The sequence below is a fragment of the Ornithorhynchus anatinus genome, chromosome 19 (genome assembly GCF_004115215.2).
Source record: "Ornithorhynchus anatinus isolate Pmale09 chromosome 19, mOrnAna1.pri.v4, whole genome shotgun sequence".
In the NCBI taxonomy this organism is placed as follows: domain Eukaryota; kingdom Metazoa; phylum Chordata; class Mammalia; order Monotremata; family Ornithorhynchidae; genus Ornithorhynchus; species Ornithorhynchus anatinus.
In genome coordinates this window covers 6585943-6600591 of record NC_041746.1, presented here as the reverse complement: position 1 = coordinate 6600591, position 14649 = coordinate 6585943, and the positions used below count along the sequence as shown (strand labels likewise).

General features: G+C 46.1%; 1 protein-coding gene across 8 annotated transcripts in view; it reads right to left on the bottom strand.

Annotated features, from left to right (window-relative positions):
- Positions 1 to 995: 995 nt before the first annotated feature.
- CAPN8 (calpain 8) overlaps positions 996 to 14649 on the bottom strand; it is a 69587-nt gene continuing 55933 nt past the window's right edge. For 3 of the 8 annotated variants that reach the window (XM_039914802.1, XM_039914801.1, XM_039914804.1), the window contains 8 exons: positions 11998 to 12066; positions 10915 to 10972; positions 9117 to 9181; positions 6197 to 6265; positions 4726 to 4837; positions 4526 to 4642; positions 3404 to 3462; positions 996 to 1282 (listed from right to left, as the gene is read on the bottom strand). In XM_039914802.1, the coding sequence (XP_039770736.1) occupies positions 1259 to 1282; positions 3404 to 3462; positions 4526 to 4642; positions 4726 to 4837; positions 6197 to 6265; positions 9117 to 9181; positions 10915 to 10972; positions 11998 to 12066 (573 nt within the window). In that variant the 3' untranslated portion in view covers positions 996 to 1258. The other 5 variants (XR_005661106.1, XR_005661105.1, XM_039914803.1 and 2 more) reach the window with 5 other exon arrangements.

Here is a 14649-nt window from a genome sequence, read left to right as displayed (position 1 = left end):
ATCCAGACTACAGCAGTCATATAAGGAATAAAGCCACACCAGCTACTATGTTGCAGTAGCCTTGGTCCTTTTGAAGGGTGCAAAATGCAATGGAAAGACTGTGTATAGTGACACCTGATCAGAATACAAACTTTTTTCGGTTTTGATTTTTTTTCCCTGAAAAATCATCACTTCTTTTGTTCCCTTTCCCTAAATTTGCTACCCTAGGGTAGTGTCTCTGGAGCAAGGGGAAAATCCATCAGTGGGTAGGGACAGGATGGTGATGACTAGCAATGTGATGTTTGGGATCCAACGTGCATTTTATTGTCTGCATGGATGGTTAACCATTAGTTGTCTGGTCACCGACAGGATATCGAAGCATCCTTTGCAAGGCTTCTGTTTTGATTTCCCACAGCCCTGCTCTCCGATGCTGTCTTTCCAGACACTGCAGCCCAGTAAGGTGATTTCTCTCCATCCCCAGCTGGAAAAATGAAGGAAGCAGGACTGAGAGCTTTGTGTAACTGGGCACTGCAGGGTCTCATGCTCAGCTATTAGTAAAACTCTTTTGAATCTTATTTCCCCTCCGGTTATTTTTATAGGGTAAGAAGTCCCCACTGTGCAAATTTACCTTCATCTTTAGCAAATACTGACAAATACTCTATCTTCAATTTTCTGGCATGCAGAAAGAAGAAAAAAGAAGCTTCGCTCCTCATCTGTCCATTCCCTTCTTCCAGGGGATCAAACCCACTGCTTCCCTTATCTGTAAGCAGGCCCCCAACTTTCAAATCTCAGGAGTGGTATCAACAGAAACACTTAGGAGCTCCAGCCTTCTAACAACAGTTGATTATTGCTCCTGTCCTCTGTCCCTTCCAACCTCCCCTAAACATTGCAAACAGCCACATATTCTATCCTCTAGCAGCTTGTGATCAGTTAATTACGGTATTTATTGCTTAGCTGTGTCATCCACCATCTTTTTCTACCAAGAAAGACAAGAGCTCTTCCCGGGAAGCACTCCATAAGACGATGGCAAGATCCATTTAATTTCTGTTTAGTTTACTCTTCTAACCACATTGATTCACTGGCTTGAATTCAGGCAATTCCATTCAATCAGAACAGAGTCTGCTATCAGACCACCTGAACGGAAAGGTAAAGAATCCTTGCAGACACGGGTTCCGAAAGAACACCCATTTAGCATGATTTGCATCTAAAATTCAAATACAAGTGGGAAGAGAGAGGGCACGGACAGGCAGGGAGCTCCAAAGACATCCAAAACGATGATTCAGACTAGAGCGCAGAACAGCCACTGTGAAAGAAAGAGGACAAGAGTGAGGCTTTTGCTTGAGAAGGCTCTTTCCAGATGGTTTGAAGACACAAGGTCCCCTTTCTGAAAAGGCAAATGGGAATTTTGCTTTGTCCTCTTCCATTCGCCATTCCAAGATGAAAGCCAAACCAGTCATTGGTGATGGAGTCTCCCAGCATAAGCAATAGGCGAGGCTTGGTCCGGGCACAAAAATTTTCCGGCATGAAGGAATGGATGATCGTGCTAGTGGTTGGCACAGGCCACCTACACCCACTCATCCTTCCCGATCATTTTCCCACTAGGGAAATACGTGCAATGAGTAGACAGGCTGTCAGGGGTGCCGTATGCTGTGAAGTACACGCAAGAGTTCTCCGAACAAATCTCGTGGGCAGGGAACATGTCTACCCACTCTATCAGCACTCAGAGCACAATAAATACCACTGATTTACCATCAGAGTGGCCACAACATAGTGCCAATGCTGTGCATGAGCATCACAGACCAGCAGGTGATTGCCATGGTACCCGCCTGGGCATGCATCAATCTTTGCTGCTGGGATTTCTGCTGAGCCTGTCCATCCCACGTGATAGCTTAGGCAGTTCTTTGGTCAGAAATCTTCCCTACTGATAGCATTGCCCCAGCAGGGCAACTTATATGTGGTTGCTTTACCCACCACCTTTAAAGCAGCCACCTTGCCCCTCTTATCTCACCTCACTACTCTCCTACTACACCCAGCCCACACACTTCACATCTACTAATGCCACCTTACTCACTGTACCTCGATCTCATCCATCTTGCCTCCTACCTCTCACCCACGTCCTGCCTCTGGCTTGGAATGCCCTCCCTCCTCAAATCTGACAATTACTCTTCTCCGCTTCAAAGCCTTATTGAAGGCACATTTCCTCCAAGAGGCCTTCCCTGACTAAACCCTCTTTTCCTTTTCTCCACTCCCTTCTGCGTGGCCCTGATTTGCTCTCTCTATTCATTCCCCCTGCCCAGTCTTACAGCACTTACGTACATATCCGTAATTTATTTATATTAACGTCCGTCACCCCCTCTAGACTGTAAGCTCACTGTGGGCAGGGAATGTGAATTATATTGTACTCTCCTAAGCACTTAGTACAGTGCTCTGAACACAGTTAGTGCTCGATAAATACGACTGATTTATGAAGAGGGGATCAGGCTTTGGACTATACTGAGTCATTTAGAAAAGAGTGAAATGCTTAAGGCCCAGGACCACAGAAATTATATTGGACAAAATGCTTTGAGATCATGATCTTCCAAAAAGAAAGGGAAAAATGAAATCACTTTGCACGAAGAATCTGTAAGAGTCCAAAAAGTCCACAGGTTCTTGGTGCTTGTCACGTTCCCAAGTCCCTGCTCTTCACCATGAGGTGGGTTAATGATATTGCTCCACATCCCCAATTCAGAGAGGGAGAGATCTTTGTCATGGTCACAAAGTGACTGGATCAGAATAGATAGCAGCTTAATGGCATTGTTGGAAACAGAGCCCAGTTCTCTTGATTCCAAGTCCCTGGATTCACTGTTTCTGGATTGACTACCGTTTCCAGGCAATTGCTGGACTAGGGCCAAATTCTATCTTCCACTAAAGTCCAGGCAGCCAGAAGTTACGATTCCTACAGCAATTCTATCACCTCCCTTCTCCCACCCCATCACATTGGAATAAAAAAAAAATTAAAGGTCATGAAGAAATGTAGAGGCTGAGTGCAACTCTACATTTTTTTTTGTCTTGAGAAGATATGCTTACTTTCTCAGTGCAACAAGAATATTGATTGGCTCTCAAGAAATAGGGGTTTTGTGGAGGAAGAATTTCTGACCAATCCGCATCCTGTCTCTTAGGTGACTCCGCCAGCTCCCTCAGTAACTTCCTGCCTCTTTCCTAAGCACTCCATGACTGGCTCTCTTTCTCCCCCTCCAAGTGTCCCCTTCAGACTTCTGCCCACTCCCAACCCTTCTGCTCCCTTCTTCTTCCCTTTTCCCCATCATTCAACACGGTTCAAGTAATTACCAAATACCAACACTATTTTGCCCTGTAATCACTTATTTTATCTAAGCATCTTGAAAGATTGTTGGCAATCTGCTCATGGCAAATCAATCTAATTTACCTCAGCCAAAGAGAGCTGGATGACTCCTCTCTGGTCCTTGTCCAGAAGTTTGAACATTTCTAAAAAGCCAAAGGAAAGGCAGGATTAGACATAGGAGTGGCATCACACTAGAGCAGCCAGAGAGACAACTCTACAGTAATAGGCTTACTTACCTTCCTGCATCATATTACAGCCTTTCTGAAGCTAGGTCCAAAGCGAGACCTGAGTTCCCAAGACAGTGTGTGTCTGTGTCTTTGTATTTGTCTGTCTTCCCATTTCCCACACCACCCTCCAGCCCCGCCCCACCCATCCCACCCCAATATATAGCTGAGAATCAACTAACAAGTCTGTTTTCCCTACTGGAGAGTAAACTCCCTGGGGACAGGGATTGTTTTTCTGTTGTAGGTACCTCAAGGATTCTGTCCCCAGTAGGTGCTCAGTCAACAGTACTGCTGATCAATCAGTTCTATTCATTGTATGCCTACTGTGTGCAGAGCACTGTATTAAGCACTTGGGAGAGCACAGTACAGCAGAATTAGTAGACAATTCTACTGCCCACAGTGGGCTTACTGTCTAGAGGGGGAGATGGACATTGATATAAATCATTTGTGCATATGGTGGAGACTGATTCCTTGAGCTAGTGCAGAGAATTCCCTGAGCACTATAGGAGTAGGGGAAGTGCATCTAGGAGAGTTTTGCTCACAGTCAGGCGTTGCTCTCCAACTCTCGACAGATAGGTAAACACAAAAGGGTAAACGTGTTTGGAGAGAAGAGAGAGGACACAGGGAGTCCCCCAATATCCTGCTGAAGAAGACACCTATCTCTCATCCCACCAGAGACCAGGATTCTTTCTTCAGGAAATTGATGAATTCACTCAGATGTCTCCAAGACAAGTTCTTCCAGAAATAGCTACTCCCAGCTATCAGGACATGACCTGATGGCTCTTAGGCAATCATAAAAATGGAGGATCGTTCTGTTCATTGAAGACTTCCCTGAGACTGGAATAGCCACCCCAGCCCCAGTTCATGCATCTGGCCAGCATACATTACCCAATTCCTCCTGCCCAAAGTACAAGTGGGTTGGTTGATCCTGTCCAGTGGATCCACCCTCTGCCCCTCCCAGATGCTGTGAGGGGGCACTCACTGAAGAGTGTCTCCAGGCGGATCAAACAGGCCACGAAGCTGTCAAAGTCCATGCTGAGATCAATACAGGCATAACGCACGGTGATGACCTCCTGCACCTTGTTGCTGAGGGTAAAGCCTAGGGAAACAGGTCTTGAGTCATGGAGGTGTTTCTCTTGTCTTACTCTGTCCCAGGGTAAGAGTCAAATAGGAGCCTCTCACCCAAACCCCGAGGAGAGTCAATCCTCATCCTGAAGAATATGTCCCTGACCGTCCGCATCTCATGGGCGCTGATGGTCCCTGAGTGGTTGGTGTCCACTTCCAAAAAGATTTCCTGAAGCAGAAGGCAAAGCCAAGGAAGGAACAGACCTTTTTTTAGACCTGCGAGGAATCCATTCCACTCTTCCTCTCTCACTGTCTCCCAGGCAAACTAGGTCTAATTCCAAGCTTTACTCCTGGACCACTTCCCTGAAGAGTAAAAAGTTGAGACAAGAATCTAGGCTGATTTCTGGCCAGGCTGAGGCACTGTCAACAAGATTAATGGTTTAGTAGGAGCAGTTCTGCCTCTCTCCAATATTATCCCATTATTCAGGGTTGATCAGGGTTCAGGCTGCTGGAATAGGGGGAGAAATGTACAATTGCCCCTCTTACCTTCCAAGTCATCTCTGCCACCAACCAGCTCCTTCCTATTACTGCCCGACTCACTGTCAATATCACCACCACCCTGACATGGGGTGACTACTCAAATGCACTAAGAGCTTGCCTGGACTCTGTCTGAAATGGTGAGAGATTTTAGGTTGGGAACTCAGATAGAGCGGCAGCTGGCCTAGACTCGGACCCCTGGATTTGGACAAATGGCCCCACTCCTACTTAATCAGTATTTCTGCCCAAGACTCTCTACCTCAGGCTCAGGCCTCCATTACAGTCCTGCGCACCTGCTTGCCTCTTCAAGGTAAAATTCTGCTTTCAGTATGAGCTCCTTCAGTTTGGAGAGTTCTGCTGCCATCATCTTCTCCAACAAGCCTCACTCCTTCAGCCTCTGACTCCCTCCCCAAGGAGGGTCAGTGATCTAGTACCATGCTTATCCAGGGGTCAGAGGCTCCTCTTTGAGAGCTGCTGCCTCTAAGGCTTTTCCCCTTGAGGACCCATGAGTAGGACTTCCCCATCTTGCTTCCAGTTAGCAGGACTTTTTGGCCTACTTTCCCTTCGGCTTTTCAGCTTACTTCTTTTTCACTTGAGGGAAATGAGCCTTAGCTGAGGGTCATCTCAGAGAGATGAGCTCTCCATCTTGCCCCAGGTACAATTTTGCTTCTCCTCTTTTTTTCCTGGGGCAGATAAAAGCCAGGAAAGTATGATGGCAATTATTAGGTGAATATAAGCAGAGAGGCAGCATGGCCTCATCTGCTATGTAAGAGCTTGGGCAAATCACTTAAATTCTCTGTGCCTCAGTTACCTCATCTGTAAAGTGGGGATTGAGACTGTGAGCCCCATGTGGGACAGGGATCGTGTCCAATCTGATTAGATTATACCTACCCCAGGGCTTAAAACAGTGCTTGGACAGAGTAGGTGCTTAACAACTACCATTTATAGAAACAAAAACAAAAGATCTGAGCAGACTAAATGAGACTCAGACTTAAAAGGATTCACCAGTCAGAAGAGAGGGACAAGGAACAACAACGTAAACAATAGTTACCTGGTACTTCAAAATCTTGAGCCAGAGTGTCTTGAATTCAAGGAGTCCCAAATCACCCAAACCATCACTCTGCTACCGTAAAGGACAAATCTCAGCTGGCCATAGTCAGAAATGACACTTGAAAAAGCATGAAATGGGATGGCATGGGGATGGGACCCAGGATCAAGTCCTAGCTCTACCACTTGCTTACTGGGTGACCAGCAGTCAGTTACTGAACCTCTCTAAGCCCCAGGTTCCTCATGTGTAAAATGGGGATAAAATCTCTGCTCTCTTTACTTTTTGTATTATGAATCCCAGGTAGGATAGAGACTATGTCTGATTTGATTTTCTTGTTTCTATCCCAGTGCTTAGCACATAGTAAATGTTTAAAGACATTATTATTAACTTCAGGAAAATTCCTTCCTTCTGGAAAAGGCTTACTTTTTATAATAGTGGAGTCACTTCTCTCAGAACTTGCAGTTTCTCTAGGAACTTTAGAACTTTAGAGCAGCATCACTATCTGACAAGTTGTGGGGTGGGAGTGGAATTTCAATATATTTATTGGCAGCAATTATTGGCCAATAATGAACACCTAACAATTCAATGGATTTCATGGGATTGGAAAAGCCAAGAACAATTGTCTCCTGTTTGGTGAATGCACCAAGCATTAGCTTTTATCTCTACTTCTCTCATCCACCACTGAACAAGACAAAGATACCACCGATGCACCCAGGATCTAAATAGTGGTTTCTCACTGATTATGTCCATTAGGTGACAGCAGGCTCCATAGGATGCTGAGGTTACTGAAGCAAAGCACATCAAATAGGATGGGTTTCAAATACTTTTAGTGATAAAGGCAATGTTATCACAGATGGCAACCAAATGGTCCTGCCAGCTCAGTGGTCCAGCTACCAGGCTGGTGGATTTGACCCTCAAGAACAGAGAGTTGGAATGTCTCCTCTCTCCTTAATATCCTTATACTCTCTTCCCCTAGCTGTAATTTATTTTAATGGCTGTCTCCTCCTGAAGACTGTAAGCTCCTTGTGTGCAGGGACCATATCTACCCACTTTATTATATTGTTTTTTACTAGGCACTTAGTGCAGTGTTGCTCAAACAGTAGGTGCTTAATAAATACCTCTGATTGATTGATTGATTGACTGATCATGGATTACCAGCTCTTTTGTCTCTGGCATTGTTGGGTACTGGGAAAGGTGGTGGGTGCCTTATCCTCTCAGCTAGGGGGCACAGGTGGGTTGGTGGGGCTGGTGTGCAGGTATTCTCTATGGCAAATCAGCATACCATGTTCAGAATTCTTTGGGAACAAGAAACTCCAGAGTTGGGGTTCACCCAAAGGCAAGGAAGAATCTTCACTGAGATTCCCTTAACAGGACCCCTCTCCTTGAAGAAGATTTGGGGGCTGAAGTTCAGCTCCGACTCTGATCCTGATCATAAAGATGTCCCCAAACCACACTTTGTGGACCTATAACATCCTGACAAAGCTTTGCTGAAGAGTGAAGATGACTTCAGTCTCATCTTGAGCAGGGAAGGCATATCCATGAAAAGATCACAGGCCATTTTTTACAGTTAGCACAGTAAGTGGACTGCCACGAATTCAAAGACCACCAAAATCACATTTCAGACTGCACTAGGTAAGCCGTACAAGCTGGTGCAGTTTGACATGTAATCTTTAAAATGGGGATTCAATATCAGTTCTCCCTTCTACCTAAGACTCTGGGCCATATGTGGGACAGAGCCTGTGTCTGACCTGATTATCCTTGTTCTAACCCAGTACTTAGAACAGTGATTGAAGCCTAATAAGCACTAAGTACCATAATTATTACAGTTCCATGCCATAAGGCACTATTATACAATCAATAAATTAATTGTATTTAATGAGCACTTACTCTGTGCAGAGCATTGTACTAAGTACTGCGAAGCAACGTGGCCGATTGAAAAGAACATGGACCTGGAAGGCAGAAGACCTGGATTCTAATCCTGACTCTGCCACTTGCCTGCTGTATGACCAGGAGCAAGTCACTTAATTTCTTTGTGCCCCGTTAACTGTAAAATGGGGATGAAATATCTGTTTTCCCTCCTACTTACTGGGGCATTTGGGGCAGGGACTATGTCTGACTTGTATTTATCCCAACACTTAGAATAGTGCTTGCCACATAGTAAGTGCTTAACTAATCCCCCCCCAAAAATAAAAAAAAGGTCTGGGGAAAGAATAAAATAGACAATCCCTGCCCACCAGGAATTTACAGCCTATAGGGGAAGACAAATATTACAGTAGATAACAGATTAGTGCTTCAGTCTGGCAGCCTCCCTGAGTGAACTAGGGGAATCAGTGAACTGGGGGAAAACAGTCCAGGGGACTGACGCTGGGGTTGTGCTCTTACAATCAGGCAGGAAAGGTTCATCTGCATTTTGAACACAGCTCCCCAGTGTGGGCCTGCTCCCCTGAATGTCAATCAAGGTCAAGGCTGCACCTCTGCCTGGTGAGCAGGCTACAGGGAAGTAAAGATCGGATTCAGCAATCACTTAACCATTGCAAATGGTGCCAGGCAGTCACCCAGCCAATACCACTCAAAGTGGTGGGCAGGCCCCAGGCTGGGCCCACTTTGCCACAGAAGCCAATTAGTTATCTATTCTGCCTTGAAAAATGCTAGCTGGGGCCCAAGACATCCCTGTCAGAGTGCCAGCAGTGCAGAGCTGGGAAGGGAAAGTCCAGGGAAGGGGTTAATGTCACTGCAGTCAAGTCCTTTCTCTCCCTTTCAGAAGAGTGGAACTGTAACAGGTGCTGCAGGGAGACATTAGTTGTAAGGAGGAGACTTCATAGGGAGACCGGGGACGGGGGGACGGGGGGAGGGGGATGGGGGGGGGGTGGACTGATAGAAGGAGAGAGTGGCAAATCAAGGGAAAGTGACATTTAAAGGATACATCCAAAAGGCTGATCATTTCCCTACAGGTGTTGAGACTGAATCCATCAAATTTTAAGTCAGCTCCTACAGATTTAAAACACAAACACCAAAAACAACACTCAGAGGTATTTAGATAAGGGGAGATGGTACCCGAGGTGTACATGCAGAAATGGTGGGCCTGGGCACACAGTCTTACTCCTTAGTCTTCTTGACTTCTGCCTGAGGAAATTAGCTCCCTGCTGGGTGATAAAACCTCCCATAGCCCTCCTTCACCACCCTTGAGGACAGGTGTTGGAGAAAGGCTCAAAGACTGCCCTACCCTGAGGGGAATAATGTTGTCTGACTGACCACTTAGTCCCTTCTGCAACCTCCTTCCAAGCCAGCCTCTCTGAAGAAAAATGATATAGCATTACCTCCCTCTTCACCTCAAAAATACAACTCATTTACCCTCTTACCAGCTCAGCAGGCTTCAAATTCGAGCTGGGAAATTCCCTCCAGGAAATGTCCAATCTGGGAGCCCCTTGGGTGGAACAAACTAGAACTTTCTTCTTCTTCAGAAGCACTGACCTTAGGTATGTTTAGAGTCCTACTTTGGGAACTAGAACTTCTCTGATGCTAGATTTTCAGAAGGATGAGTCTCTGGCAATCCCTTCCTCAGACCATCTGGTCTTTGCAGAGTGGCCTTCCACATGAATCAGTTGAGTATTTTCTATTTGTCTGTGTGCGTCCTTCCCGGTTCCCTAAATCATTTCCCCACCAAATTTGATGCTCCATCCCTAATTCCTATTAAGATTCTGGACTCTGGATTGTGGGAGTTTAAGGGGCTAAATTCCTTACATCAGAGCTGAAGCTCTTGACTCTACCTGCAGGGCTGAATGGCATGGAAAATGATCACCTTAGAGGAACCAGTCAGAGCCCATAACTGACTCCAGGTCATTTGGCACTAAACCCCTGCTGGCCACTGAAATATATGGTTCCAGAAGCCCCTCTCCTGTCCCGGCCTGGACCCCAGGCCCTGTTAGGGAACCTGGAGTCCTTAAACGGGCATTCATTTTGGTGGACGACAAATCACCTAACACTATATGCCTCATGCTTCAGATTCAATTAGTAGCCAACTAATAGCCTAAGGCCCAGTCATCAATCAAAGGCAAAGCAGACACAATCCAAAAATCACTAGGACAATTTGTGTATGGATGGAGTCTCAACTGTCACTCCCTTTCTAGAGGATACCTTGTTTCCTACCACTCCTCCACCCCATCCCGGTCCCAGGTCCCTCATCCCTCCCCGCTTCACTTCTTTCCCACTTCTCATTCCCTCCCCTTTTCTCCTCCTCCTCCTCCCCTCTCGGGTCCTCTTCCTATCTGATTGCTCCTTCTCAGACTCTTTTGCCAGCTCTTCCACTCTTTACTTTTTAACTGTGGAAGAACTGCAAGAGTCCATTCTTGGTCCTCTACAGTTTTACACTCAAAAGGTGAAAACAGTGACAGACATGACAGCATCATGCCCGGGGGTGGGGGGCGGGGGCAAGCAGGAATGTGGAAACACCCGAACTTCACTGTCAGCAGCATTGTCTTCAAGAACGAAGGTCAACTCTACACCCTCATTTTCTAAAAAGAACATTATTTGACCTACACAACCTAGTTTGTCAGTTTAGCTTGTTGATGGGTGACTTTTGGGACTTAACAACAATTGACCTGTAGGCACTGAGTCTAGCAATCTGCTCTCCAGCTCACTCTTTACCAGGCCCTGCTCCTTAATAGCCAGCCTATTTATTTGCCTCTTGTCACCTCCCTGGAAAGACCCAAGAGGCAACTTACGTTTGGAAAAAGTCTCATTCAAAATATCCCGGAGCTCATGGACCTGGATCCTGGAGTCCTGGAAAGAGATACCAAGTACAGCTGACATTAGGATCGATGAGCACTGGATCGTGAAATGCAGGCCAAGATCTCAGTGTCTACTTCTAAGCTCCAGTAAACCCCACAGATGGCCTGATTTATAAATGAATTTGTTAAGAACAGTTGCCTCAGAACACTTCCCCAGCAGTGGAATATGAGATTGTTGTCGACCAAAGCATTGTTTATGGAGCTTTACATTTCCACCCCAAATTACCATATTTCCCATCCCATTAGAAAGTGCAGATCACCTCTCAGGAGAGCAAGGCGGTTGGGCAGTCTATTTAAAATAGGGAAGTAGGAATTTAGGAATATAAATTCCTGCACAAGTGTGGAATTAATCCTTGTCCTGAAGGGGATATCAGTCACTGTTTCTTGGTTGGCGGGACAAAGCTTTCATGGCCTCAAGCCTGGGTTCATGGGTATTACAGGACTGCTCGGTGAAAGGAAGGAAAGCAGATGAAGTGGGGTAGTGAGCCAGCCCATGTGTGTGTTTCTTTGAGTGCAGCCTTAAACACTGAAGGGAAAGAGAATCAGGCCGTGCCTTCAGCCCACTACTCTTACAGCAAGTGAACCTGGCCTTCTTCAAAGCAGACCTATTCTGGGGTTGCTACTTCATAGGGAAACCGGCTAGAAAGATTTTGCTGCCTAGGCTGTTCAGAGAATGGCTTTCAGCAGAGATTTGGCAGAGGCTGGGATCTGCTGTTGCTCAAGAGAAAATGACCTCAGAGGAAGACTTCTCAAGTGTTCTCACCACTGTTCTCTCGTGGGAGTCAAGGTGAGGTGTGGATCGCAGGCATCTGAGCCAGACCTGCTCTGTGTGCTATCAGGTTGGCCTCCCAGTCCTGGAGTTTAGATGGAGCAGGTGGAGTTGAAGCATGAGACTCTAGAGGACAGAAATTCCCCCTTTGGACCCAATAGATCAAAAGGGTTTATTGACCTCAACTTTCTTGAGATGGGCTCCTCGATCTGAGATTCTCTCTAACATTTCCCTTTTCCACCACTCACCTCCCCAGCCAGCTTCTCAAACAGGCTCTTGAACTTTTCCTCTTCCTTGTCTGCATCATGAGGATGAGGCTTAAGAGAGGGAACAGGGTGAAGATAATAATAAATAAAAATTGTGGTATTTGTTAAATGTTTACAATGTGCCAAGCACTGTACCAAGCACTGAGGTAGATACAAAATAATCAGGTCAAACAGTCACTGTCCCTTATGGGGCTAACACTTTAGGAGGAAGGGAGAATGGGTATTTAATCACCATTTAACAGATGCTGTGACAGACAGAAAAAAGTTAAAGGGATTTGCTGAAGGTCACTCAGAAAATAGTATAGCCGGGTTTAGAACTCAGGTCCTCTGACTGCCACAATATAAAAACGGGCACAAAAAGCTAAGTGTTAAAGAAGTGATTTATGCATCTAGAAAAGAAGTCCCTTGAAGGACTTGCCTTTTATTTCTGGTGTATTCTTCCTAAGAGTTTAGTGCTCTGTGCACCGTAGATGCTCAATGAATGCAGTTGACTGATGAAATACAGGTCAGATAGTGTGCTGACTGTAGGGAGTCCTGAAATGGGACCACCACCATTTGAAGCAGCATCTTGAAAAATAAATGGCAGCTCTATAGAGAGATGTGTCTTTCTATAAAGCTAGGGTTCCTCTGGGTCACATTTACAAATGTGTGTAGAATGTGCAACCCTCTCACCAGGTAGGAGTAAACATCAGTCAAGTGGCTTCAAACAGTTCCAAGTCTCCCTTCCCTAATTTGGCCTTGTCTAGATCCTGTGGCCTTGTTCCAGACCCCGTCAACCTACCCCAGGCCACCCCAGGTCTTGGGTTTTGCTCCTGCCTCATCCCCAAACATTTACCCCCTCCATAGTCAAAGGACCCTTTATAAGCACAGAGAATGTACATCCTGAAGTGACCCAGTGCTCCATTTGCACTAGTCAGATGGGTTGGCTGTGGCAGTTGGAACTTCAGACTACTGTTCCGGTGGGGGTCGTTCTTTGGCCCAGTACAAAGACCACAATCCATAATACCAAAGTGTCATTGTGGCCCTTCTGCTAGCCAGGTACACCCTAACTGGGTCACCCGTAAGATGTGAGAGATCTCCTTGCCCCCTGGGTTGCTTGAGGAAGAAGATTATGGCCAGTCTGCAGGGTATGGAAGATTTCCCCACTGCCCCATCTATCCAATCAATCAATGGTATATACTGAACACTCGCTGTGTTCAGAGGACTGTACTACATGTTTGGTAGATGCAATCCCTGCCCACAAGGAGATTAGAACCTGGCTTCCTGGGAATAGGTCTACCACCTCTATCACCTCTTCAACATCAGGGAGAGAATTAATTCCTGGAAAGAGTCTGCCCAGTAAGCATGAAAACTTTGTTGGACAATTGGGACCCTTTCCAAAGTGGCTCAAGGACTCTTTCAAAATACACCCTGTGTAGATAACTTTGACACCTAGGAACTAGGTTGAAACTCCAGATGCATTGCTGGGGTCTAGGTACCAGTAGGTCAGCCCTGTCAGTAAATAGCTCTTGCTGAGACTTCACAATTGTAACACTGGCAGAGTTAAGATCAGACTAAATGGTGTGGGGGTGTTGCTGCAGCCAAACTCCTGCAATTTCCAGAGGATTTTCCTTCTAACACAGAAATGGGACCCTGCCCAGATCATAAAAAAAAAACAAAACCACCACAGAAGAAAAGGTTCCTGTGGTGGGAAACTTTACCCTGCCAGGTTTTGTTCTCAATTGGTGTGTGCTGTGATCCGGGGATGATCAGCCTGCCTGCTGCTCAATGGCTCTTATAAGGAAATAGTTACTTTCCATGCAAGACTGAAATTTAACTGCAATGGGAAGGACATGCAATGGAGCCCATCTACATTCCAGAAACTCTATGGGAACAGGCAGCCATTATTTCTGCTGGAAGCTGTCTAAAGCAAAGGTTCAATGCAGTGCTCAAAACCTTCTAACACAATAGAGGTCGGAGCACATAACATGTTGCCTTTCTCACTCACAGCAGCAAATGCCGGCAAAATCTCACAGTCGAGGTGAGCTTGGCACACATACACCCCAGAGATCTCCATCCGTTAGTTCTCTTTCCAAAAAGGGAAAGGATTGGTTTGTTTCCACTTAGACAGGGAGGCAAGCTGTGCCGGAAGGTGAAAGATGAAGCTTTGGAGTACATGGCTCTCCTCCCTCTCCCCAACCCCAGTGGGGTCTGGGAGTTGGCTGGGTTTGCAAGACGGCCTTGCTTTTCCAACTCCAGTGGAAGAACAGCATCCACAGAGGGCTTCACTGCCCTTCAGCTCCACTTTTCCTAGCCCATATAAACACGAAGGGTACCGTGACTCAGACTGGAGCAGGGACAGGCAGTGTGGTCTAGTGGAAAGAGCACGGGCTGAGTGTCAGGAGACTTGGATTTGAGTTCCAGCTCTACCACTGGCCTCCTGTGTGACCTCAGGCAAGCCACAACCTTTCTGGGCCTCATTTTCTCATCTGTAAAATAGACATAAAATACATGTTCTCCTTCCCTCAGAGCCTCAAGTGCTAGAAACTATATCTTCTTCCTTGTATCTGTCCTGGACTTAGCAGAACATTTGGCATAATGTAACTGCTTAATAAATAACAGTAGTTTTCCTAGGGAGGTAACAGGGGAGCAGCA